The 27375-nt window shown below is 36.3% G+C and overlaps 1 protein-coding gene across 1 annotated transcript in view; it reads left to right on the top strand.

Moving 5' to 3' along the window:
- Positions 1 to 27375, top strand: part of ITGAV (integrin subunit alpha V) — a 51184-nt gene that overhangs the window by 12733 nt on the left and 11076 nt on the right. The window contains exons 3-24 of the mRNA XM_069781934.1: positions 4550 to 4641; positions 5146 to 5260; positions 6556 to 6617; positions 8213 to 8258; positions 9785 to 9910; positions 10645 to 10689; positions 10880 to 10923; positions 11010 to 11066; positions 11553 to 11605; positions 12019 to 12221; positions 14314 to 14505; positions 14618 to 14663; positions 15257 to 15358; positions 16128 to 16186; positions 17212 to 17366; positions 18927 to 19064; positions 19787 to 19854; positions 21045 to 21192; positions 22382 to 22474; positions 23522 to 23601; positions 25812 to 25892; positions 26939 to 27044. Of these exons, the coding sequence (XP_069638035.1) occupies positions 4550 to 4641; positions 5146 to 5260; positions 6556 to 6617; positions 8213 to 8258; positions 9785 to 9910; positions 10645 to 10689; positions 10880 to 10923; positions 11010 to 11066; positions 11553 to 11605; positions 12019 to 12221; positions 14314 to 14505; positions 14618 to 14663; positions 15257 to 15358; positions 16128 to 16186; positions 17212 to 17366; positions 18927 to 19064; positions 19787 to 19854; positions 21045 to 21192; positions 22382 to 22474; positions 23522 to 23601; positions 25812 to 25892; positions 26939 to 27044 (2111 nt within the window). The remainder of the gene's footprint in view (positions 1 to 4549; positions 4642 to 5145; positions 5261 to 6555; positions 6618 to 8212; positions 8259 to 9784; positions 9911 to 10644; positions 10690 to 10879; positions 10924 to 11009; positions 11067 to 11552; positions 11606 to 12018; positions 12222 to 14313; positions 14506 to 14617; positions 14664 to 15256; positions 15359 to 16127; positions 16187 to 17211; positions 17367 to 18926; positions 19065 to 19786; positions 19855 to 21044; positions 21193 to 22381; positions 22475 to 23521; positions 23602 to 25811; positions 25893 to 26938; positions 27045 to 27375) is intronic.

The raw sequence follows: 27375 nt of genomic DNA, 5'->3' as shown, positions 1-27375 counted from the left end.
CTGTAACTGACAACATTTACATTGGAAAAAGAAGGCCGCAACTCTCCCATGCTGATAGCCAAAAGAAATCAAGCACTGAAAGAACTTTTGATCTTTTTATTAGACTTGGAAGATGGCTTAGACTATTTTGTTTTCTCCTTTTTCTGCGATTTCTACTCAGCATCTCTCCATGTTAGTTTCTATTTATAAATTTAAATCCTATGTAACACAGTAAAGTGACAAAGTTCCATTGGTACAGCAGCAACAACGCACCTATGTAATGGATTTTTAAAGCAATTCCGTCCCTGCCTTGACAACCCCATCACCCCACCTGGAAAGTACTTAGTGAGACAAAGCACTGTTGACTCTCCATGTCAGCCCTTTTTCCCTAATGAAAGAGTTATGTAAAATCATCATCTGATGTCTACTACAGTGCAAGGGAGCAAAGGAAAAAACACCTCATAAGCTGCCTTTACAGATACAAAATAATACTCTATGGTAAAATGACATAATCCTGGACTTAATGACCCATTGAGTCGAAGTCCCTGTAGCGGCTGCATTTTAGTCTGATAAATAGCATTGTGTAAAAACTCTAAATACTTTGTTGAGTAAGTCTAGTCAGAATATAGTTTGTATTGCCTAGATATATTTGTTTGAATGCCCTTTTTTAAATGTACGTCATTGGTTTAAAGACATTTCTAAGGTATTCTTGAGACAGTCTACATGAATTTAGAAATACAAGAAAACCAGCAGTGGCTGTAAGAACCATTATAGTAGTATGGCTGACATAATACATCAAAACATCGGTCTGGATTTATAAATCCCTGTATGTTTAAATCCTACCTGTATTACAGTTTGCTTCATTTAACGTAGGTACTGTTTTTAAAGGGTGTGGGGAAGGCTTTTTTTTTTTTTTTTTTTTTAAAAGTAACCACCACTGAAAAGTTATATCATGATAAAATAATAATAAAGTCAGGCTCTTTATACTAAAACACAGAAATGCTGCAGTCAGTCCTATATCTTCCCATGATGAATCTACTTTATGGTATAGCTAAAACACCTTATTTAACTCTGATTTGCTTCAGTGGGTGCTCACATTTAAGTGTTCTTTATGTTTGTTTTCCCCAGTCAGGAACCCAAATGGTTTCTTATTTAAGGCAAGGGGATTTTTGATGACAGGGTGTTTTCCAGAGTTCCTCATAAAACTAGTTTTTCTTCTGGACCTGAGGGAAAGGCTCGTAATCTATTTACACAGCGTTTTCCTGGGCAGAATTTTGAATAAGTGTGAGTAAATAAAGGTTATTGTTCTTTAATGGAGAGTTAACATCAGATTTGGCCTGTATTGGGCGTTTGCAATTTTTTTATCTGAAAAGTCGGTGTTTCCAATGCATGTACTTTCTACTTGATGTAGTTTTTGTGTCTTAACACACTTTCTTGTGCTAAAGCCAGTCTCGAGCTGAACAGCAATCCCTTCTCCCCAAGACCCCCCACTTAGTTTTAGAGAACCTAAAGAAGCTTCGAATACAGGATAAACTCAATGTAAGGCATCTTCAACTTGTAGCAGATGTTGTTTTATGTAATGTGCATCTGCACTGACATTAGACAGTTTGACCAAGATGTTTGTAAAATATTTTTGGAATAGTAGCATGCTATAAATAAAATTTATTTAGCCAAATTGCCTAATGGAGCACATTTTACTATGTGGTGAGGCTTTTTTTTTTAAGCATTAGAATTCCTAATTTGTTACTTAGGCCTTCAGAAAATATTATGCTGGCTTCTGAAGTTATGACATTTGGAACATAATAAACTACATTTGGAACATAGTAAACTTGGGATTGTGTTCATTTGTTTTCTGATTTGGAGATTTTAGGTTTTTTTATATGCTAGCTTCTGACTATATCTCAAAGCCTTGATGTTTACCTATTAAAATAAAACTGAAGGGTGGTTTCTAATACTACCCTCATTTGAGAGCTGAATCGGGTTTTTTTCAGTACTGTAGAAAAAATAATTTTGTCCCCTAAAGATCAAGGGAGAGGGAAGTTTTTGTAGCTGCTGTCCTGGACACTGATTCTTCCTTGAGGGGTGCAGTGCCTGCACCTCAAGAATGCCCAGGGAAAAGGCAGAGAGGAGCTGTTTTGGCAGCATGTGCTGGTTAAACTACTTGGTTCCCCTCTTCTTCAGTCCAATCAACATAGACTATGGGTAGATGGCACCAGTAACCAGTACTGCCTTTTTTTTTTTTTTAAATTTCTTTATGCTGTCTCAGCTGATGCATTCAGCTGAAATTTGAAGGAACTAACTTCCTTAACACCTGTGATAAAATCAGATTGGTGATAATGCTGAATTGCTGCCTACCTGCTATTGCAATGCGACCATTCCTTTTGCTTGCTGCCTATTGTTTTAAACTTAAATTGGAAGTTTTCATCCTAGACGCTTTTGTAGTACCTAGCACAATAGGATTCTGCTTTACACTATAAAACTGCTATACTATCTTTCATTTTAGTCATACATATATAGCGTTGCATAAGTATCCAAGAGTAGAGAAAGGTGTAAAATGCCATGCCATAACTATTGTCAAGTTTCTTTTGTTTAAAGCTTGCTTTGGCAAGTAAAGCAGAGAGGTTTCTTTGTATTTGAGAGTAGCTGGACAAATAGCGGATAGAAGCCAAATCTGTCTTTCTAGGCTGCATAACCTTGGGTGTGACTACAAGCAGAATAAACCAATTTTAGGTCCCTGATGCTGCCAAAAAAGATAATAGTTCCCAGTCATATGTTTCTGTCTTCTCCCCAGCAGGTTAGCACTACTTTCTTCCTTGTGCAGTCAGTTGGGCTGGTCCCTGCTCCTGTTGAATATTTTTTGAGTAAGGTTTGTTTTTAGGTGGTTCATGTTGTGACTATGTGACCAGAAGGTAATAGTGCCAAGACAGAGGCTGGCAGCAGGAACATATGGACGGGAGCAGATGGGAACTGCTACCCCTTTTGGTGGCAGCTTCATCTGAAACTAACTCAGTCATGTAACTGCATCCTTTGAGCAAAACTGTCCTTGGGTGGATTTACATGAATTAAAGGCAAGGAAGGGAAAAGATGGTGATAAAACAGGGTTTTTTAGAAGTGTGCTAAGGAGAATTCCCTATTTGGAAAACGTCTTGATCTGGGTTTGGTTTTCTGTACCATGAGGAGGTGACATGCAGATCTCCAAACTACATTTCTGTCTGTGCAAGGGTGATAGTATGAATGTTGAAGTGTACATAAATCTGCCCAGATGTGCTAATCATCAGGCCCTCCATGTATTTAGCACCTGTTCAATAAGAGAGTGGAGGAGGGAGTGACAGAAGGAAGTGGTTTTTTTTAATTACCGTTGATGAAATTAGAAAAACCCACGCTAGTTCTCTGGTGCTATGTGCTTGGCATTGATTTCTACATAGTTCTAATCTAAGAGCAAACATAGTCCAGATACTTGCATGTTTTGGCTGACTCTGCAGATTAGAATCACATTTGTTCTCCTTTTCATGGGATTTTCCTAATGGAAGTAACAGTCTCTTGAGACAGAACATTCTTTACAAGGTGTGAGACAAGCAAGGAAGTTTTGATTCAAGTGGTCACAGGTCTCTGATTCATAGCAGGGTTGGGTTTGGGGATTCCCCCCAGCAGCCTGTGGAAGTGATGTATGGCTGTTGACCTCAATGACTCCTTCAGCTTTAGGCACTGTAAACCACCGATCTAGGTGACTTTTAAAAAGATACATTTTTCCAGAGCGTTACATCCATTTTCTCATTAGGCTGGCAAAGTTTCCATTGTTGTTCCAGTGAAAGTACGTAAGAAACGTTAAATGATTTAAAGAATTCTAACCTTCACGCTTGCAGAAATACCACTAATTGAGTTGCTTCCACCAACCTTCATCACCAAACAGTTAACACAGACAACAGTGCAGATTATCATTAATTTAATTTACCCTTCTGCATGGAAAACTAACATTTTTGTTACTGAATACCCTTTCACTTCACTCAATAAGCTTGTAAGCGTGCTAATTGCCATGCTTTGTACACTGCAGTGACGTTCAGAATGGAGATGTTAACACTTGATAGAGTAGTAGAAGAATTTATGTCCCAATTCTAGCCAAAGGCAAAACTCACATAATTTAATCAGGGCAATATTTCTTCTAGATGCATTAGTCCTAACTTGGCTTTGGCACTGATTCTTGAGCAGTGCTGTAATCTGACTTGGAAGTCAAATATCTCAAGTATGAGCTATTCACTGTGTTGCTGTCAAAGATGCTATAAACTTTGTGCTTTTACAAGGAATCAGTGTTGTACAAATGCTTGGTATGTAAATATAGCTATGTTAGGCCCCATATGTAATAATGAATAATAACAAAAAATCCTTTTTAAATCCTGTTTCCATGAAAGGGCGATATCCTCCAATGTTACTGTTTTCTGTTTTTCTCTGTATACATCAAAAACAATGACTTAGTTTTTTGGTGTTTGGGGGTTTTTTTTGTTGTTTTTTTTTTTTTTAATTCTTGCTATACGGTTTCCTGTGAAATGATGCTTCTTTTTCATTTTCTTTGTAGGCAACAGAGATTTTGCTCCTGATGATCCATTAGAATTTAAGTCTCATCAGTGGTTTGGAGCCTCTGTGAGATCCAAAAATGATAAAATTCTGGTAGGTTTTTGATGCCCTTCAAATGCCTCAGTACTGGGATACCGTAGTGAAAAAAGAAAGTGAAAAGATCTGGGTAACTCAGAATTTAAACACAATCCCAGTAATCAGTATGGCTTGTGTTTTCTCAGAATTTATTGGCTAGCCTTTTTTAACCCTTTATAAACAAAGGTTGTAGCATTTTTGTCTGGTTTTGAGGAAAGGAGTAGAAATAGTTTTCCTGAAGTTAGAATGTGTTATAAATTCTTGATGAGCTCTTGACAACTGTTGCTTTAAGAAATTATTATTTCTAAAATTCTTGTGATAAACCAGCTATTTCTAAAAATAGAAACTGGTGATACTTCCAGCCCAGTGCTGATAGTATAAATCTTCTCTAATAACATGTGGTACATCCGCCAAAATTTTTTTTGGTTACTATTCTGTAGAAAATTGGCATTCCATTGTATTATTCTATACCCCCAGCATTCTGAAGAGGAGTTTTTCTTACTGCCATGTTTTCTTCCTTAGGCCTGTGCCCCGTTGTACCACTGGAGGACTGAAACAAAACAAGAGAGGGAGCCTGTAGGAACTTGTTACCTCCTTGCTGGATCTAAATCTGTGGAATATGCACCCTGCAGGTCAAGTAAGTGTAGAACATGTCGTTGCTTTTCTGTTTGGACTTTCCCTTCTGTTATATTTTTGTGTACATTAGAAGTGGGATGTTTTACAGATATTACCCCCTTCCACATATAGGCTCATAGCAATTCGAAAAAAACCTAAGCTAGATCCAGACATCTGAATTCTCTTCCAGTTGATGTTCAGGATGCAGACCTTGCTTTCTCTCCTGTAGGCCAGAGGAAAATCTTAGATCCAAGTATCACTGGAATTGAAGACTTCAGTTTTTGAAAGGACTACTTCTGTAGTAATCACTCGAGCAAAGTTATGTAGCAAGTGCTTTTTCAAAAACCAACTCTAGAATTTTCTGAAGCCTAATTATTGTTATTCAAGTAATTTAAAGAGAAAGCTCATTTTAGAAGACAAGGTTTTGTACAAGTAGGTTCTGATTTCCATGTATGTGTACGTACATAGCGATGCGCTGTTTTAATTCATTGCTGAACATATTGAGTCTTATATTCCAAACGCTTTGCATCCATATCGTGTAGTTGAGTTGGTAGATTATTCAGAGGCTTAATAACCTTTTCTAAAATACAGAAGCCTAAAATTTGAATATTCAGGCTAGGATTTTTTTTTTTACTTGCTGAAAATCATTGGTGAACAGCAGGAATGAAATCCAGTGTGTCCCAACATAAAAAGAAGTTTAATAAGCATGTACTAAACTCAAGCATGCTAGTTAAGTAGCCATACTTCCAGATAAGGGGGTCTCAACTTTTCTACTGTGGAGCTGTATGATCATAAGATTAACTCAGCCATAACAATTCTTGATGGGATGAATCTCAGTACGTAGAGATTTTTTCAGCCAGGTATGCTGCTTTTTTTGTGTTTTAAGCCAATACTTGAAACGACTTCCGGTTACGTGCCTTCCAGATTTTTATTCCATACCAAAAGAAAAACTTACTCGCTAGTTTCTGGATACCTTATTTCCTGAAGAAAAATTGCAAGTGTTTATCCCCAAAACTTAAATTAAGATTAAATACAAAGGACTATGGTGTTGCTGTTTACTTTGACTGTGTTAGGCCAGAGCATATGTTGATGTTATATGTATGTTAGGCCAGCCCTAAAGTTGTTACAGTATTTGGTTGTGAGTTGTTAATGAAGAGAAAATACTGACTGAGGAGAAAAAAAATTTCAAGGTTCAAGTTCAGGAGTGCATGGTTACTTAGGAAGATGCATTGGAAAGTATACACAGAATCGTCTGATCTGGTACTGATAATATTTATTTTATTTATTTTTCTCTTTTTTATCCATTCTTTTTTGTAGCCACTATTGATGCAGATGGACAGGGATTTTGTCAAGGTGGATTTAGTATTGACTTTACAAAGGTATGTGAATCTTTTTCAATTCCTACGAGTCAGCAGACAGTTGCAAGTTGACAACAACCCTGATACAGACCACATACAAGCACAGCTATTATGAAACTAAATGTAAACTACCATTCCTGGGGGGAAAAAACCCAACCAAACACATCCTTGTAAATAAACAAAAATAATTTCAAACCACTCTGGTATTATAAACCAGTTTCTCCCTACATCTTCACAGTGGGACGCTTTCACCTCTGGTAGGGATCATGTGCTGAACAAATAATCTGCTTTCCCAGCCTCATGCCATAAACCTCTGCTGTAGCTGGTCCTCAAGTGAAATAAACTGTAGTAGTCAGGTTTTTGAGATAATTATTGTGAAGGCATGAGTGCATAGCTAGTGTTACTTCTTGAGGAAGAATAACTGCTAAAGGGAACTGGTAAACAATGTTCTTGTCAATTATGTTTTGTACACATAAGACTTTTTTTGTGGTCTGTCTTGTGTTTCTTCTACTTTTATGTTCTCCCTGCCTTTTATAGTTCTTTTTTTTTTAATTTAAATTCACAATTACTTTTTAAATCTAAGCACAATAAAACTGTGCACAAATATGCGAACTAACTGTAGGTTTTTTTACATTGTACATTTAAATTGTTTAGCGTAGTCCGGACACGTTAAGACCGTGCAAGTCCTATTTGTGATGTGGCAATTTTTTGGGTTCTTCACATCTTATGGTTGGGTCATAGCCCTTCACTCTTTGCCTGAGGACACTCTTTGTTTTTCCTCCAGAGGAAACTGCAAAGTGCAGTATAGGACTGTAAGGGTTTGAGTTACTTTGCATGCACACCTGAAGCTTACTGTTCAGACTCTGGCCCCTGTTAAAACCAACCTTGGCTCTAATCCAAAACCCTAGCAGAGTGGGCAAGCCTGGGTATAAGGTATCTTCAAATCGTTGACCTAGATTTTTCTGAGTGGTGAATATGGGAGTTTTTAAGATTAAAACCTGAATAAGTGGCTTAATTATGCAGCAAAGCCTATGGCCCAATTCACTACTTAGAGAGCAAATTCCCAGCACTGGGATAGCTAATGTGGTTAAAGTTTCATAAAATGGTTTGTGGATTGCAGTTGTACCAAGGAATACAAAGTGGGGGAATTACATCACAGCTTTTCTGAATTAAGCTTTCCTAAAGATAAGTTACAGAAAGTGGCAGGGGCAGAAGATGAAACTAGTTCTGTGTACTGACCTAAAAAACATGTTATGATTACCTTATAGCAGTCTTATGTTTTCTCCTAATTGTATTTCTGTTGTCTTAGATGTATGTGGGTAGAAGGGTCTCTTACAATAAAAGCACAATTCTGCCTAGAATTTTAAATGGGTGAAATACAGAAGCAAGTCACAGAAGGCATATTGTTTGTTATCTTAGCATTTTACGGGATGCACTTTTAATTAATCATTCCTTCAAAAAATAAAATGTATTGGGGTCAGTGAAGCTACCGTGGTATACGTGCATGGGATTACTTCCCATAAACATAGGACATGTTCTCTTGTTTTTAGATATGCTTAATGTGTTTTTTTCTTTTTCTTTCTCCCCATCCCTGTCCCTTCCCATCCCCCACCAAGGGAGACAGAGTGCTGCTTGGAGGACCTGGAAGTTTTTACTGGCAAGGTGAGATATATCATTTAAGACACAGAGAAGTTGACCTCTTTGATTTTTCTCTTTATCCTCTTAGTCATTTCTATCCACACTCCTCCAACTACAGTCAAAGTCTTCATCAGTAAGAAAACTAACAGAAAAAATTCTTCCTCCTCCTTCAAAGTATTTCCTGAATAATTAAGGCAACCACAGATTAAACCTGAAGTAATAATTGTATAGATGTGTCTTTTGTCTTTTAAATAACTCTGATTGTCTTAAAGGCATTTTCCCAGGAATGTGGAATTTGTTTCCACCAGCAGGCTAAGTTTCCTCTTGGATATTTTGCTTGTTTGAAAATCTACATGCTTTGTAATTTCTGACACACATATGAAGCATGTATTTTCAATGAGAAATGTACCCTGCAAAGAGAACTATCATTATTGTGTTTGTTTATGTTGATCTGTTTTGTGCTGTGGTGCACATTTTACTTCTTAACTGCGCTGTTTACGCAGAACATTATGTATGTATTTTGCTAATGTGGGATTCAATCAGTATTTGTTTGCAGGATCATTCAGCATTTAGCTATAACTCTCTGTTCAAAAGATGGTGCTGCTACAATAAGGACATAGCTGCCAAACTCTGCTGCCTGTTTTTGAATGTAAATACTAATGTTTATGAAAGATTTTCAGTATCATGCCAGCCTATGTGTAGATGAAGCAGCACAGGAGGCTCGTTTCCAGTCCTATGTTTTAAATTCTGAACAAAGTGGAGTGATTGCAACTAAATTGCAGATACAGTATACTATAGATTTTGTTTCTTTATTCATTTTATTGCTTTTTGGCAAAAGTGATGTCTCATCTGCTGAAACAACCTTATTCTTCTCTACTACTACTACTACTACTACAAAAAAAATCTTACCTCTGAATAGAAGACAATAGTATACTTCTAAAAACTAGATTTTTCACCCCAAAGTTTTATTCTACATTCTGAGATGCTGGAGGAGTAGTTTTCCCTATGATTCATACATATATGAATATGTATGTGAAGTACGCGCCCTTCTGAAAAAAAAAATTTTTGTGATTAAAGATTTAATTTATACTCAAAAGAATGTAATGAAGTCACCACCTAGTGGCTAGTGAAGTGAAAACAGAGAACACGGTAATAGACTATGCTCATCTTAGTTTTTTTGTCTGCCATATTAAGCTCTCATGTATTTAGATAAGGAGCGATGACTCATTTCTGCACTACCATAAGCATATACTTACTGTTAACCTAACTGACCAGTCCCATTTAAGTCCTGGCTTACGTGTAGGAGCAGCTTCTGTTTTCAGTGAGAACTCTTTGTGTGCTTTTGATTAAATATGTGCATAATTATTTGCTGAAGTAGGATCCAAATTTTCACTTGTATCCTTTCTGGTGCTGCTGCTGTTGGCTATTTTCTCGTCAGTATTGTGGAAGAGTTGTTGCTTTAGAAGCAAGCATTCTTAGAGTCCTGTTGCTTATTGAATGAGTGCACACATATTTTATTTGTGGTTTTAAGCTGTTTTCTTTCTCTTTAGGCCAACTTATTTCTGATCGAGTGACAGAGATTGTGGCTAAATATGACTCCAAAGTCTACAGTACAAAGTATGATGACCAGCTAGCAACCAGACCTGCTAGTGCTGCTTTTGATGACAGCTACTTGGGTGTGTAGTTTGAAAAGGAAGAAAACCTAGCTGTACTTGAAAAACTCCCTTGCGCTATTCATACCTAAGTCTAAGTCACACTACTAGTAATTTAACATTTGACAGATAACTAAAGAGCTACATACTTGAAAATATGCAGTAGTTTATGTATGATGGAAGCTTAGTTACCTTGCCATAGGCTTGATTCAAAAAGCACCTGATGACAAAATAAATAGAAATATTTCCATGAATTTTTGTGCTCTGTGATTCAGGCTGAATATGGGAATGGCCAAGGTTATGATTTTTATATGAGAAGTTAGTTGTGTACCTATTTTTTTAGAAAAGCAGCTGTTTCTAAATAATCTACCAAAACAAAATAAAATGTAGAAGAATCATGTTTGGGAAGAAAAGTAATGAAGAGAGCAAAGAGAGTCCCTTAGAAGAGTGGGAAATCATCATCTAGCTTCATGTATGTTTAACCGTGTTCAGAAGAAAGCAAGGATAGACCATGACAGTTACCAGGATGATAATTCTAAAATTTTCATCTTCTGATCTCAAATTCATGGATGCTAATGTATTACTGTCAACTCGTGTAGCTGTTTATAGTCTAAGCTACTTAAAGGCAATATTTATTCCATTGCATTTTTAAGATGAAGTGAGAGGGCTGTGCTTAGAGACCTATGAAGAATGTAAAGAGAGGTGAAAGGTTTAATAAGGTTTTAAAAATGATTTACTAATTTTGTCTGTTGCATCAGGTTATTCGGTGGCTGTTGGAGACTTCAATGGTGATGGCATAGAAGGTAAGACCCTTGCTTCAGTAAAAAAATCATGTTAATAGGCTGGACAGGTCTTTCAAATGAATGGTATAGAACAAATGATACAGTGCACAAGAAAAATATGTAAAGCACTAGGAATGAGCTACTCTGTTCAAGCAAAGTCACTGTGCTTTTGGACCTGAATGTTATCTGGGTGTCTTGCTTTACATTTCAGACTTTGTATCAGGAGTCCCAAGAGCAGCAAGAACTCTGGGCATGGTAGGAAATTTGAAACATTAAACCATACAATAAGTAAAATGATCAGTATTGTTGGTATGCTGTAATGTGTATTTCTTTGTGTGCAGGTGTCAATTTACAATGGGAAAAACATGTCTTCCATGTACAACTTCACAGGAGAGCAGGTATGTAGCTTTATTCAGTGTGATGGGTGACCAGGAGGCTATTCCTATAGAAAGATGACATGTTGAGACAGTATTTAGGGTACTAGAACATATAATTTTCTGTATGTTACTAGCTGATGTGCCAAAGAAAAATTTTATACAGTCTGTAGGTATCCTAAAAATGTATGCTCTGTGAGTTCCAGTTTTGTAGTACTACTTAGAAAAACAATCTTATTTAAATGAAGGAAATGCTTCCTATTTTGAGAATTGGTAAAGAGGACTGGATCATGAAAGGGGGAATGGGGAAGGTAACTGATCAGTTTACTTTTCAACAAACTAAGGAAGAGAAAGGAAAATACAAGGAGAAAGGATCAAAAAATTTTGTGGTATACATTATCATCTCCCTAATGTCTTTTCCATTAATGTCTTTTCCATACAGCTTTCTATAAACTTGTTTGTGTGTTTATATCACTACAATTCAAGTTTGGTTTGAATTTTGTTTTCCAGATGGCTGCCTATTTTGGGTATTCAGTGGCTGCCACAGATATCAATGGGGACAAGTAAGTGTCCTCCTCTCCCCACTGCCACCCAACTTGTTTCTAGAAAGAAAACAAGCAGCTTTTATTAAAACCTCTTTCCGACAATATAGATTTCTGTCTTCATTACTGGTTTAACACGTGTCTGCGCAACACACTTTTTTGCTAGCACTCAACTTTTGTTTTAACAATTGTAGATTTGTTTTTGTGTTTATTTACATAAATACACATGTGTATTCACATGCTTTAAACATGTTAAATTCTGGTATATTTATGCTTACTTTGTCAATAGATATTTGCCTTCAGTTGCAATTTAAAGATAGGTAACTATCATAATACTGACTTCAGTGCTGAGTTAGTCCTACTAACTGATGCTTAAGAGAATGAAACTGAATATTCATGCTGTTACTGAAGAACCTTATCCTTCTTTGTTCCAGTTACACAGATTTGTTTATTGGAGCCCCTCTTTTTATGGATCGAGGTTCTGATGGGAAGCTTCAAGAGGTCGGCCAAGTTTCCATTTGCCTTCAACGAGCCTCTGGAGGGTTTCAGATCACAAAGCTGAATGGTTTTGAGATATTTGCAAGATTCAGCAGTTCTATTGCCCCTCTGGGGGATCTAGATCAGGATGGCTTCAATGGTAGGACATCATTTATTGATCATTATTTTCTGTTTGTAGATGAAATCTAGACAGCACACTGAATGTGGATTCTGCACGCAAACATTAGGCGTTCTAACCATGACTGAATGTTGGACACTAAGGTCTAGACTCCTTTCGATGCTTGTATGCTACTCCCAAGAATGCTAACAGGAGTTACATGGATGCATCGAGCAGAGACTATACCATTTAAACTACAGCATGGATTATTTTAGCTGTTACACTGGCCAGTTCATTACTTTCTAAGTGATAAGTACAGTAGAAACTTCAATGAAATATCTGACTCTCCACTGTGACTTGTTAGGACATCTTCAGTATAATTTTCCTGTTTCCATTGCTTAAAGCCAATTTTCCTCTCCAGAAACACAGTGATGACAAAAAAGAAGGTTTTGTTTCAGAGAGCTGGTTAAAAATGTTCTGATAGAAGAGATTTTCCTAAAAGTCTAGATTTTTTTTTTTTTTTTTTTTTTTAATTTCAAAATGGAAGAATCTGGTGAAAATATCCCATAACAACTACAGCCAACTGTACTAAGAGCAGAGTGTCTCGAGCAAGTATTTGGATGAGAAGTCCAAGTCTGATAGAACTGAAGCTGTGGACTCTCAAACCTGTTGCCAGTACTTCTTGTTACTTTCACTTAGGAATGGAGAGCAATGTAACAGACAAGAATCATACAGTTTTGAGATGGAGACTTCCAGGAATCCTGGGGAGAGCATTTTGTTTTGCAAGTTGTACTCCAGTGTTTCCTAAAGAGTGGTAGGAATTTGAGTTCCGCAAAAAATGCTCATTTTTGTTTTTTCCATTCTGCTTGCAAGCTAAGTATTTTCTGAAAGATCAAAAATTATAATAGGCTAATATTCCCAGGTAGCGCTAATTTCTTTTTTTTAATGAAATCATAGAATCATAGAATAGTTTGGGCTGGAAGGGACGTGTTTAGTTGCTAATAGTATACAGAATTAGTGTGAAGATGCAGTATCACTGCAACTATTCACAGAAGACATCAGAAAGGTTACAGCTAATAGCCAAAAATCCGGTCACTTGATGAGATGATCCAAAAATGTTTTGATTCCATCATATTTCTATCTGATATACACTGTAGATGAGAAAATCGTAGCAAAAGCTGCTTCTTCGTAATTACTTTGCCATTATTTAGTCTGGTTTTTTAGTCTTTTTTTTTTTTCCTGCTCTGTTTCATTTTGGGAGCATTAATTAAAATGCTTTCCATCACAGTATGGTGCAAGGTTGGAATTTCTACTTCTTTCATAAAGTTTGTAAAGATGAGTCAAAAATACAAAATGGTAAACTTTTGAGTCCTTGTTTTTTTCATGAAACTTTTTGAAATTTAAGGAAAGAGGAGGGAATAGTGTAATTAATATCTGTAGCGTTTCATGTTTGGTCTTTGAACCAATTGGAGAAATGTTGAATTTAGATCATATGTACACTTCTAAAGCTGTCCTTAGAGATAGTCCAATTAGCATTTTGTTTATTACTGTTTTAGTCATTGATAATAAGTACTCTTAAATTTATTAAGCTTTAAAAGATAGCATAATTGCACTAACTGGAAGTTCTCCATAAAACATGTTGCCAGGCCATGATCAGGATAGACTGGAATTTGATGCTGCTGTTCTAGGCTGATTTAAATTTTCCAGAATTATTAAAATGTCACACCCTTTGGAGAAACATGCATGTGTTAATGAAATGGGCAGATAGTCCCATTTAGTTTTGTGATTTGGCACCAACAGTGAGTAATTCTCAGTGTTTCATACTCTAAAAAGCATCTCAAATCCATATGATTTGGCTCCAAGTCAGTTACTGAAGGGCAGAAGTGTTTGCAGAACTACTCCTTCTCCCTCCCCCCCCCATTACACATCTATAATACATGTTCTTGTAAAACGTTTATACTTTCTACAAAAAGCAGCATCCAATTAAAAAACAAAGGTTGTTGATGAGCATTTTCAAGGCTGGTTCAGCATCTCCTCCCTACTGATACACATTGAAATTAATACCAGAAATTATTGATTGATGTTCTCCTAGTCTGTGTCTGGATATGTTGACGATTGTTCTTTTGGTTTACAGATATTGCAGTTGCTGCACCGTATGGTGGAGAGGACAAGAGAGGACTTGTCTATATCTATAATGGAAGAGCAAATGGTTTGAATGCAGTCCCATCTCAAATTCTTGAAGGGCGGTGGGCCGCTCGCGCTATGCCACCCAGTTTTGGGTACTCGCTGAAAGGAGCCACAGATGTGGACAAAAATGGATATCCAGGTCCTTTGCTCTAAATGTCACTTTAGAATAACTTAACAGTAGCCCCACCTCTGACTAACAGCATATTTTAAAAAATAAATTGTAAAGTGTAATATTTCTCCTTTCTTCCTAGACTTGATTGTTGGAGCCTTTGGTGTTGACACAGCTGTTTTGTATAGGTAAGTATCCCTGTATGGTTTTACGTAAGTGCAAGCAGAATGAAAGCTCAGTGGCATTCTTGAGTTACTAAAGAAAGCAGGACCAGAGAAGTCTGAAATTCTGCTACTCCACCTTCCAAGCTGCTGGAGGTAAAAAAAAGTTATGCTGTTGTTTTCACTGAGTAAATCTACAGTCTGCTATCTGTTATTTATCTTTCTCAATAATCTATAGTTAAGATATAAATAAGCTGTCTTCAAGACTTTCTGAGTGACAGTTTCCTAGATTCAGACACATAGAGGGTGCTGCTAGCTATTGCTCTGCAATCCTGATATTCTCATCCAAACTTGCTCATTTTGGGAAAATACCTTATTTCTCTGTGCTAGAAATCAATAGGACTTCCGCTTAACTCAGTTGTCCATGTTCTGACTCTGATGGTAATGAAAGAGCCCAGAAAAGCTTCCTGCTTTTCCTTAATCAACACAGTGATTATTTGTTATTCTTGCAGTTTCACTAAATATTGTCTAAGTGTGTATGTGTATATTTCACAATTTGATGGGGAGGGTATTGTCTAACATGGTGTTGAATGCTGCTCAAGAGGGTGTTTTCTTTGCAGGGCTAGACCAGTTATTAGAGTAAATGCTGCCCTGGAAGTTAACCCAACCATTCTAAACCCAGAAAACAAAGCCTGTTCACTATCAGATGTAAAAGTTTCTTGGTAAGCAGGGTATCTTTGTTTCCCTTTTGAGGGGAGGGACTTTTTTGGTTTTTATTTTCAAAAGCTTTCACTTTTGAAAGGATTCAGGAAGTCTAGTCAGCTAATTGAAAAAGGCAATCAAACACAGATTTTTCTGAAAGAACAGACAATACAAAATAAGAACTCTTTGACAACAGTGGGAGGACCAACATTGTCTTCAATAGATGCTAGACTGACTCCTAAATTAAATCCTACCTGTAGAGATTGCCAGTTGTCAGTGTTGAGTAGAGCAAGATCTTCCCAAGATGGTAATGGATCACACAGCTTTTGCAATGTTTTTACCCATTAACTTGCTTTTTAGGTGGGCATATGGAAAACACTTGGGAAATGATCTGCTCTGCTGTGGTTTTGGTTCTTGTTCCTGGATGATTATCTAAACTCACTTTTCCTTTCTAGTGCTAACTTCCTTTTCAACTCAGTATGCCAGTTCCTTCTAGCTTTAAAAATAAATGAGCCACATTTGATTTCATGAATAAATACTCTGCTTTACAGGTGATGACTACTACATGAATCAAGACTCCAAAGCTTTGCATTGCTGTCTACTTATTAATAGGTTATAGTTTCTCTCCCACCAGTAGATAATAGCTTTTGGGAGTGAGCTTTTGGGGAATAGCTTTTTGGGGTGGTCTCAAAAGAGAACACCTTTAAACTGAGAAAAACAGTAAAGGATTTTAGAAGAAAATGAGAAAAAAAGTGTTTGAAATAAATATTTTCTTTTCTTCCACAACAGCTTCAAAGTAAAGTTCTGCTTAAAAGCAGATGGCAAAGGAAAGCTCCCTAATTCACTCAGTAAGTTCTACTAGTTTAAAAACTTTAAAGTCTTTTTATATTGCTTGCAGACATGAGCACCTGTCACTGTTCTTTTTCATTATTGAAACAGTTGCCTACCCTTTACAGCACAACCTAACAGTTCAGTAACTGTCTACATGACTGTCTTCAGCAGTTTTTTTGCTGAAATTGTGTTGAAGTCAGTGGGATTTGAGCATACTTGGGATTTAAGCATATGCTTAACCACTTGGTGGAACTAGTCTTGGAAAATCTTTGTATTTTACAGAATTGAGATCAACTCTCGTTGAGGGGAGTTCTAGACAAGAATATTCAAGTATGTGCATTTTAGGCCTGAAAAATAAAGACAAGCCACAAGGGACTTGTCACATTAAAATCCTGACCTTCTGATTGATATTACTGATTTTTTTTCATCAGATTCTTTGGATCAGAATGGGAAAAGATTGTTTCAAACAGGTTTTTAAGTTGTCTCTAAGGGATTTGCTAGTGTGGCAGACAGCCTGCTAGAATCAGGTTTTGTCTACTGATTATAAAAGCTTTTCCTTATTTTCTGTATGGCATGGGAAGATTTGTATGGAGGTGGTATGATCTGGGAAGATTCATAAATAGCTGTTACATATGTTAATTTTCATTATATCAAATATTTGAAGTAATTAGATTAGCAATACAGTTAAATAATATAAGTGTTATGTGCAAGATTGCTTTACAATTTTCTAGGGGAAAAGAAATTTAACTTTTGTTCTTGCAGTTCTATAGCAATTATAAATTATAAATTTATCAGTGCTCTTCTATGTTTCCAGTTTTTAAGGAAAAAGCAGAGTCCAATTAGGACAACAACAATGCTTGTTACTAGTTTGAGAACTAATGTAGTAACAAATTTTGTATTGGAAGAACTGGAAGTTTCAAAAGTTCCAAGTACTAGGTTTTCATTATAGATGAAACCAGTGTTCAGCTCCATTTCTGATAGGAATCTGCACTATATTTAATTGAATGAAACATCCCTAACCTAAACGCTTTGGATTGGACAGATTTCCAAGTGGAGCTGCTGTTGGATAAACTTAAGCAGAAAGGAGCTATAAGGAGAGCTCTCTTCCTCCACAGCAAACAGCCTAGCCACTCTAAGAACATGACTATTACAAAGGGGGGCAAAATGAATTGTGAAGAACTTGATGCCTTTTTGAGGGTAAGTAGCCATTTATGTTTTAGGCAAATAATTTTTGGTGCATTGTTTATTACAAGTTCCCTGTGTTAGGTGTTTAAAAAAAATAGAAAAAAGAAATGCTAGGGAAACTTCATGCCAAATGGATAGACTTAAAGTTACTAAAACCATATGTCTGTCCTGGGATATCACTGCTGTCAGAGGATGAGTGATGGATATTATTGTGACTAAGGTTCTGGTCACTAAATGGATTGGAAGTTCAATTCTGAACTTTGTTATGGACTTCTTGGACAAGACATCTAGGCATAAAATTAGTTACAATTTCCAAGGAACATGACAGTCAATAAGCAGAGGTTGTGCTTCTACTTTGGAGGTAAAAGAATAAAGAAGAATAAGGGTCTGCAACTAAAAAGCAAAGATCAGCAAATAACAGAGGAGACGGAGAAGGCTGAAATATTAAGTTTTCTTTTTCTCAGTCTTTTTGTTTTAGCCCCCACAAATGTGGGCAGATGCTAACACAATTAAAAAGTGTAACCTAGTAGAAGAAACACTGGCTGAAGTGAAGACAGACATGTGAAAGTGTACCTATGTAAGTTAGATGCAGTTCAGATCTATCTCTGAGTACTTATAAATCAAACATAAACAAGACTTACTCCGCTCGCCAAAAAAATCCCCAACCCAATGAAAACACTAGTAATCATTAAGGTTTCATAGAGGATAGGTAATACTTTTCTTTGACTGGCCTTGTAAGTGAGAACTATATGGAAATAAACATCCCAGATCTCAGTATTAGTAAAGCTTTAACACTTTTCCACCCAACATTCTCATAAAGAAAGTACTGACACATGACCTAGATGAAATTACCTTAAATTAGATGCAAAACCAGTTAAAACTAAGTTATCAATAGGTTTCTGCCCACAGGAGATAACTTCTGAAGAAAGACCCTGCAATGAGCTGTTCTAGATTCAGTAATTTCCATTATTCTCAGAAATTAGAATAATGAAGCAGAGTTTACGTTGATAAAATCTGTGGCTAACGTAAAGCTAAGAGGTGGTTTGCAAGTACGCTGAAAGGCAGGATTTACATTTGATAAACAGAATGATTTGAAATGAACAATATGAAAGTCAGCAACTCCAAGTAGTAATTTTAGGAAGGAAAAATCACAAGTCCAAAGATGAGTATCTATGAGGGATCTTAGAAGCATACTAAATTTTGTTAGACAGGAAAGAGTGGAATTGAATAGCCCTTTAGGCTTCTGGCTATTTTAGTTCTATGACTTAATACTTCCATATACTCCAGTTTTCCATTTGTAAAAAGGGCATGTTGCTACTAAAATTGTCAGTCTTCAAAGTCAGCACTACAGGTTTTCTGAAAAGAGATCATCTAGTTTGAAAAGAGCTCAGAAGTTTTAATGGTGTTTTGGCTTCCTCATTCCTACTACAGTATGAACAATAAAAAAAAATACTGCTTGGTATTGCTCTTGGGGATGACTGTTTGTTGCCTATAGAGATTTTTGAAGGACATGTTTTTGTTGTTATTTTCTTCACATGTTTTAATTGTAATTCAAATCTCTGGTTTCCTCAGGATGAATCTGAATTTAGAGACAAACTAACTCCTATTACTATTTTTATGGAATATCGTCTGGATTACAGAACAGCTGCAGATGCAACAGGGTTGCACCCTATCCTCAACCAGTTCACTCCTGCTAATATGAGCAGACAGGTACACTTCTTACACAATCTGTGATGAGAGAACCCAGAATGTATTTTCAGCTTTCAGTACTTATTCAATACTTATGTTCATCTTAGGACTTCTGAAAAATTAAGATACCAAAATATACATGTGGGTTTTAGTCTTTGAATTATGGAAATATTCATGGTTATTGTATGTTTGTCTTCTCTTTTTTCCTTCTCTCTGTCAAATTTCTTTTTTGACATGTTATTCCTTAGTGCCGGACTTCCTTTTCATGCATACTAATTAACTGGAGAAAAGCAGTTAGAGTAGTATTGAAGGTGCTAATCTCAAAGGGTCAGTGTGTTACATCCTTTGTGCATACTATGCTGCTCTATGTATATTATGTTTATCCCTATAGTTCTCTTAAGCTAATAAACATAGTTTTTCTATTTCTGCCCTTAATACAAATTTTTACACTTGTTTGTAAAGAGGGTAGTGGAGATGCAACTCAAGATGAACAGATTATTCAGAGTATGGAAGGAAGATTATGATATGTAGACATCAGTCCTAGAATTGCAATGTGGGAGGATGAGCACAGTGCCCTCCATATATAAAAATTCATTTGTTCTCTTCTGAGACTAATGAGATGAAGATACCTCATAACGAACTATTTAGAAAATTTTACTTGGTGATGAAACAGTATTATTGGAAATGTACGATAGAACAGATGCAGGAATTATTACAACAATATGCATTTGATTTTTGCATAGGCACATATTCTGCTGGATTGTGGTGATGATAATGTCTGCAAACCAAAACTGGAGGTTTCAGTAGAAAGGTAAATACATGAGAAAAATGCTACAGGGAAAAGTAACTTCCCTACTTGAATTCTGAACTTCAAGAGCTTGCAATACTTTTGTTAAGAGGATTGAAGTAAGTAGGACTCCTCCATGTATACAATCTAAACTCATGTTTATTTAAGGAAAACCCATTTTCTGCTTTGTAACCTAATGTCTTCAGCAGGTAATACAGGGAGAGCACACGCCACCAGCCCCACCCCAGCCCCCACTATAAGTATGCAGTATTTATTTGTATATTTGCTAGGCTGGACATGCATAGCAAGCATAAAACAGTGTACCACTGTTCAGTTATTTAATATCAGACAGACACATGAAGATGTGAACAGGCATGATTTAATCCAGCAAGGGGTGGAGTAGGACTCTGTTGTCACACGTATGAAAAAAAATTGTTGATACTGGTAATATCTCGTATTAAACCTGGAAAAAAGAAACAATTTTTAACTCATAATTATTGCATGAGCCTGGGCTTTTTGTGCTTTGTATGCCTGAAAGCCATTCTTAGTGTATTATCTTTACTCATAAATCTCATCTGTGGGGTTTTTTTATGCCCTTAGTGAAGAGGTATAGCATATGCACATGTATGTAGGTAGTACAGCTCACAAGCATACTGATTCATGCAGATGCTTCCAGAAACATTTTACATCAGTACAGGCACAAGTTGGTTTCCTTGTAGTTGGTGAAATGAAAATACATTGTTTGGAAAGATACTCTTTTTGTATCTGGAACAGATGTATTACAGAGGTCTTGGCTGTATTCTGTAGTTGAGACTTCCATCAGTTTTGTTACAAATGTATGCTTGTATCTCTGCTAAGTAGGCTTGTAATTAAAAATGTACACAGTGATTTAGCTGTTCATAGTTTGTTGTTCTTTGTAAAAAAAAAAAAAAAAATAAAAGCGTCGGTGGTTTTGTGGTTTATTGTAAATTTTATAAAAAAGATTCTTACAAAACAACATGTAATATTTGCTCCATTTTTGTGATTATAGACACGTTTTTGTTTTAAACACAGTGTAGAGCTCTCCTGATATTCCTGAAGCATAGGTACTGCCTCTAGATTTCTCTGATGTCTTTGTGCAATTTCAAAATGTCTCTTGTTTCTCTAAGTTCAATCAGTTCAATACACTTCAAAACCTGAATGCAGAGTTCATTTTTTACACTTGTTTTTTGTAGTGATCAGAAGCAGATATATATTGGTGATGACAATCCCTTGACACTAATTGTCAGTGCTCAGAATCAAGGGGAAGGAGCCTATGAAGCAGAACTCTTTGTCATCGTTCCACCCCAAGCAGATTTCATCGGTGTTGTTCGTAACAATGAGGTAAAATTCCAACTATCTTATCTTCTTTGACTAGTCATACTTCAGGTACTGCTATGGAAGTCTGTGGGAGAGGGTCTGTCAGCGGTGCTTTTTATGCTTCAATCTTAAAGCACAGCACTGAAAAAATTAAAAGGTTCTTCCAAGCCCTAAAGCTATATAACACCTTGCTGAATGGTTCCAGTTTGAGCGTACTCCTAGCAACAGAGGAGAATCATCTGTGTGATGGAGCTTGACACACAGAGTTTATCTGCTACAAGTCTTTATTTGAACAGTGCCCTTGTTAATTTATTTAAATTTAGACTTAGCATGTGATATGCTAGGTAAAGAGCTGGGCATCTGTGAGGCAAAAAGTGATGTTGGGTATTATTATTCTCTTCCTAGATACATACCTAACTATGTAGAAAGTCTTGAGTGTCAGTTATCCTGACTAGACAGAACATTAAATTTATTTCCTGACTTTCCCTTGTGTTATAAAATGTCTGTATAACTTGTGTTTCTTTGAAGACGTGTTGGTATAGTCCAAATTTTGGTTTAGCCCATTATAGCTGTATATAAGTAACATACTTTCAGATTTTCTTCATCCTTGTTTTTATTTGGTATAATCTATGATCAGTCAATATATCTGTAAAGTTGCAGAATGTTAAGGTGAAAACTATTTTCCCCCTATATCAAAGGATTCCAACTTCGATACCACATCCTTCATAGACATTGGACCGTGCCTTGGTTTCGTTCTCCAGTTTGCCCCTGCTACTCTAGAGCTTTGTGTTGTGGCTTTATCCAAAATGTGATAGCTCCTCTGAGACCTCTTTTTGAGTAAGCTAGGAAATATTCATGTTATTTTGCTTTCCAGTCTTTATCTTCCTATGGAGAGTTTGCCCAATTGCCAAAGTTTCCTCACGTAAGTTTTAAAGAATCAGGTGAAGAAATGCTTTAGGTCACAAAAAACATCATCGCTATGAGTGTCTTTTTTTATAACCTTGGAAAGAGCATCTATCTTGTATCAAAAATACTTCTCTCCATGGAGACTTTTATACTCAGATTTTATTTAATTGTAGTGCTTGACTGTGTTAGGACTGAGAAATTATATTAAAATTAATGCAGCATACCTAGAACTTTTCTCCAGATTTTCATCCAGGTGTCCAAATGTGAAGAATGACATTCCTTAATATTGCTTTCTGGTTTACTGCAGGCTTTAGCAAGATTGTCATGTGCATTTAAAACAGAGAATCAAACTCGCATGGTAGTTTGTGACCTGGGAAATCCCATGAAAGCAGGAACTAAGGTAAGGCTTGGTCCAACAGGTGTCTGGTAGCTGAAACAGGAGCGCAGTTGGCATTTTTCTTAATCACAGCAGTGTTTGGGCAGGATTTCACTCACAGGAATTTAAGATTAGATCTAGCTCACATTTAGCTGTCCACGTTTAGTTAGCTCAGTGGTAATTGGTTTCAAGTTTTCAGCTAAATAGAAGGCTGAAAGGAGTGTTCATGAGTTTTATGATGCAACTCAAAAGGAGTAGTTCATTAAACAATGGAATTAATGAACTCTGGTCCCTCATGAGTTTCACTTTAGGTTTATCTGATATTTATTTTTTAGTATCCAATAAAGAGCTAGCTCATAATACACCTTTCTCTTAGTGGAAACCTAATAGTCCTTCTCTATTCTGCCTAGTTTTGTGAAGTTTGAGAGTTTTGTCTAATTCAGACCTCTGCAATTCCACCAAATGTAGCTGAAATTGGAAGAATTAAAAAACTCTTAGTGGGACCTGGCAGTTACTAAGATAGTTTGACATAATAAGTCTTTTCTTCTGAGGAAATAAAGTGAAAATCAGTCACAATTACAGACACTTTGATGGTGCTTTTTTTCCAAAAGACTTCTTGTATAGATGAATAAATGTTATTTCCAAAGTCTTTCTAAGTCTGTCAAGCTGAACTATACAGATGTCGAAGCAACTATCATGCACTGACTTAGAACAAACCTTGGGAACTGAATTTAGAATCATTAAAGCGTGCCCTGTTCCTTAGACTACAGTACTTTTTGCAACACATAAGAAGGCTTAGTTATGTGTAAAAATGACTGAACCAAAAGGTGTTAGCATGATGTAAACCTTACATTTCTATTTTGTGGCAGTGATGCATCAGCTGAAATGTACAGAGAGCGCAGTATATTTCTAGTCTTGATGAACTGAACAAGTTTTATTTGACAATTCTCTGTGTGTGTTCTCTTATGACCACAAGCCTCAAGCAATTTTGTTATATTATAATAGTATTAAGAAGCTGTTATCATGTATTTTATTGTGCTTCCACTGAACCACGATGATTTTTTTCTAAAGCTATTAGCTGGCCTGCGTTTCAGTGTGCACCAGCAGTCTGAAATGGATACCTCTGTGAAGTTTGACTTGCAAATCCGAAGGTACGGAAATCTATGAGTATGTACCTCACCTGGCAGACAACATGCTGAGTAAATAGACTGTGAACTTAGCAGTTACTTTCACTCTGGACTAATTCTCTGGCATTTGCCTCGTAATTGTTTAAAAAATAAACGCATTTTTTTAATGAATTATGTTTTCTAAAATAGAGGAAAAAAATGTAAGAAAACACAGTTTTCTGTTTGAATGCAATTTCTTTTACTTACAGCTTTTAGATAGGCCATGGCACAAGTGAAACACTAATGAGGAACAAAACCATTTAAAATGTTTCAAGAAAAACTTTGTGGCTTTGTACCTGCATACCATTGTGATCTCCTGACACTTGCGTAGTGCCACAGAATGACTTGTGTCTTTGGGTTTCTAGCCCTGTTTTAAAACTAATGTTTGAGCTCATGAGTTCCTTCTGATGTAAAGCCAGAATTTCAAATTTCATGTGTTTTGAGGATGAGAGTTGTAAGTCTTTCAGAAAAGGCAATGCATGTGATGGTCTGAGCAGAAGCAACATGCAATGAACCATTTTAAGTGTTTTACAGTAGCCAGCATAAGAGAGCCTAAAAATTAAATGGAACAAAACATTAGTGTTCCTGTTAATTATAAGATGAGCACAGTGCTTTCATATAAATATGATATATAAATCTGAATTTATACTTTCTGGAGGTGATATTTAAGAGTTTGATATGTGATCAGTAGGACTCTCTTTACCCAATACAGTTTTATGTTGCTTAATGGACAGTACAAATACAGCTGCCTTCCCTCCCACCCCCACCATGTTGGACCAGAAGCTTTTTTTTTTTTTTCCATTTAAGGGCTTCATTTTTTTTTAATGCAGTGAATAAATGATTCTCATCCACATATGCGTTTTCCATCTACGAGAGTTAAATAAGTTTAAACCTGCCATTCTATTTTAAAGTTGCAGTGGTTTGCCATACTGATCAAAGGCCTTGGCAGCATTAATATCTCTTTGATCTCACATTGCTGTCCAGTTTTTTTCCCTCTTCTCCATCAGTTAGTAAGCAATGCCAGTGGCATGTGACTCCAGTTCTTTGCAGAAAGTGATCTTCTCTGGGGTGTCTGTTGTCTTCCTTGGGCTAACAGCAGTCACTAACTACCTTTCACTGGGAGAAAAAACAGTCAGTGAGGTTGCTTAAGTCATGGTTCTCTTCAGATGGAAGAGTAAGGAAGTTCCTGTAACGTTTTACATGTTTTATGGAAGGAATTTCCTTATATGACTTATGGATGCAAGAACAGTGATGCAATTGAACATGGTAATCACAGTTCATCATGACAGGCATTATCAAAGTAGTATCTTTAAAAGGTTTTAAATATCACATTAGTTATCTTTAAACTCACAAAGTTAGATTTCTAAAGCTGGCACAATTCCCATCAGAACAACTCTAGTCTCTGAAAGAATGAGGTATTTACAGGTTGGGAAGAAAACACTGTTGGATGTATTTTTTGATTACAGTAGCAGTGAAGAATAATTGGAGGATTCAAGGAGATCTTTCTGAAGGAAATTGTTTAGTAAGGTACACAGAATAATCAGATGTGTCTGAGGAGGTCAGAATACTGTTCCCAGCTCCGCTTTGAGGGGAATAGGAGTGGTCTCTGTATTTCTTTTTCTCTGTTTACAAAGAAAGTCCAAAGAAATTTTATGTATGAATGGCTCTACATGCCTTAATATCTGTCATCTCTTGGTGTATCTGAAGTGTAGGAATCAGATGTTAACTGCATTCATTTACTGGTTTAAACACTGTGAAGAGGGGTAAGCAAGAGTAGTCCTAGTATACTTCTCTGCCCTGGGACTAGTTTGAAGCCAACAAGTCCCTGAGCAGAACAGATGTCCTAAAGTGGAATTTAAGGCTCTGCTAGCTATATAGTTGGTGTTATCCCACAGCACTGGCATTTGAATTTTCTTACATGCGGCAGCTAAAGAACAGAGTCAGCATTAGCTTTGTGTCCTTTATTGACTTCTCCCTGCCAAGGGACCTCCAAACTGCGCTGAGGGTGGGATGGTCATGCATTTAAGTGAGAACTTGCTGGAATCTGCTCCTTATTTTTTAGCAATTATGCTTTCCTGCAGTGGCTCAGGAGTCATGCTATGATGTTACATTACAATTATTTTAAGGTGTGGGTTGTTTTGGTTTTTTTTAATACTTAGCTTATTTCATTTAAAAAATTAACATTTTCTTTGCAGTTCCAACCTGTACGACAATCTAAGTCCAGTAGCATTCTATCAGGCTGACCTTGCTATTTTAGCAGCAGTTGAAATCAGAGGGTAAGCATTGATACTATTTTAATAAACGTCTTTCTCAAATGAGCTTTGAATGTTTGTTTGTTTATATTCATTAAACTTTCTTTCAGGTCTGCATAAGTTTTCAGGAAGCCTTAGGGAATTTTTAATCTTAAAGAAAATATGGTTCTCTCTAGCCACCCTTTGGGCTTTCAGATCTTAAATAATTCTAAATAATTACAAAATGAATTCCAAAAAGGAATGTTGTGCCTCTATTACTAATGTTGTTTTTTAAAATAATTTTAAAAGACTCTTATTTTTGCAGTTGCACACATTTCTCCATGTCACTTTCCTCCTCCACAACTGACTGGGTTTTCATCTGAAAACCCCTGAAACCTTTTCTAAAACCAAAGTTGAAAAACCTATTGAAGATAATGCCCTACAATGCCCTCACCTTCTTCAGTCTTAAGCATAGTATTAATATTGTAATGACTCCATTACCTCTATTACTTTTGCTTACCAGAAATTTATACTTCACACCTAAAAGCTGTACAGTCCTTTTGCTTAGACAGTTAACTCGGATTCCTGAGTCATAATTTTCTAAAATTCCCACTACATTCATTATTGTGATCTAATTTTGTTGATATCTGAGAGGTGCGGGGATGGTACGACTGAAGAGCATTATTGCTAGCTTCACTGTTTTCACTGCGTGCTGAATTATTCTTATGACTGTACTGATAAGTCTCTACATCATCAATATTTCTTATTATCGAAGTATTTCACACTTGCGGTTTTTGGATTATATGTGTGTATCTTAATTCTCTTAATCGTTTACTAGATGTTGTAGGATGAATCCAAAGTTTAGGACAGGAAAAAAATGTTTCTAAACACAAGGTTCATCTTCTCATGTACAGAAGAAAATTGAACATTTAATATGTAAGCCACTCAACCTCTGTTCTTTCTGTTTTTATATATAGAGGTTGAAAAATTGAAGATTGTATTTTAAGCGTGTTGATTTTTTGAGATATTCTAGAGAATTACATTTATCGTTTCATACTTTATAATAATGACTTGTTTGCTCTGCTGTTTAGTGTGTCGTCTCCTGATCACATATTCCTTCCTATTGCAAATTGGCAGCCGAAGGAGAATCCAGAAACAGAAGATGATATTGGGCCTCTAGTACAGCATATCTATGAGGTATGCAATTACTATTAATTTCAGTGATACAGTTCTGTGATAAATGAAAAGAAATCATTTGGTGTAGCTTTTCTCTGGAGTAAATTACAATTTTTTTCTCCATTTTGTTCTTGTATGGAAACACAGATTTTTTTTTAATGCTGCGTCAATAACTGGTATCTGCAAGAAGAGTCGGAATACCTGCAATTAGTGTAACAGGAGTGGCCAAATAGAAGCATCTCAATTTTACATCATTACACATATTGTATTTTCTAGCCCTTCGAGATCTAGATAAAACATTTGAAGTAACTTGAACTCAGAAAATGACTCATGGCTGTAAATTATTCAGCAT

This window comes from Haliaeetus albicilla, chromosome 4 (genome assembly GCF_947461875.1).
Source record: "Haliaeetus albicilla chromosome 4, bHalAlb1.1, whole genome shotgun sequence".
In the NCBI taxonomy this organism is placed as follows: Eukaryota; Metazoa; Chordata; class Aves; order Accipitriformes; family Accipitridae; genus Haliaeetus; species Haliaeetus albicilla.
Note: the sequence above shows the minus strand (reverse complement) of the source record. Positions and strands in the feature narration are given on the sequence as shown.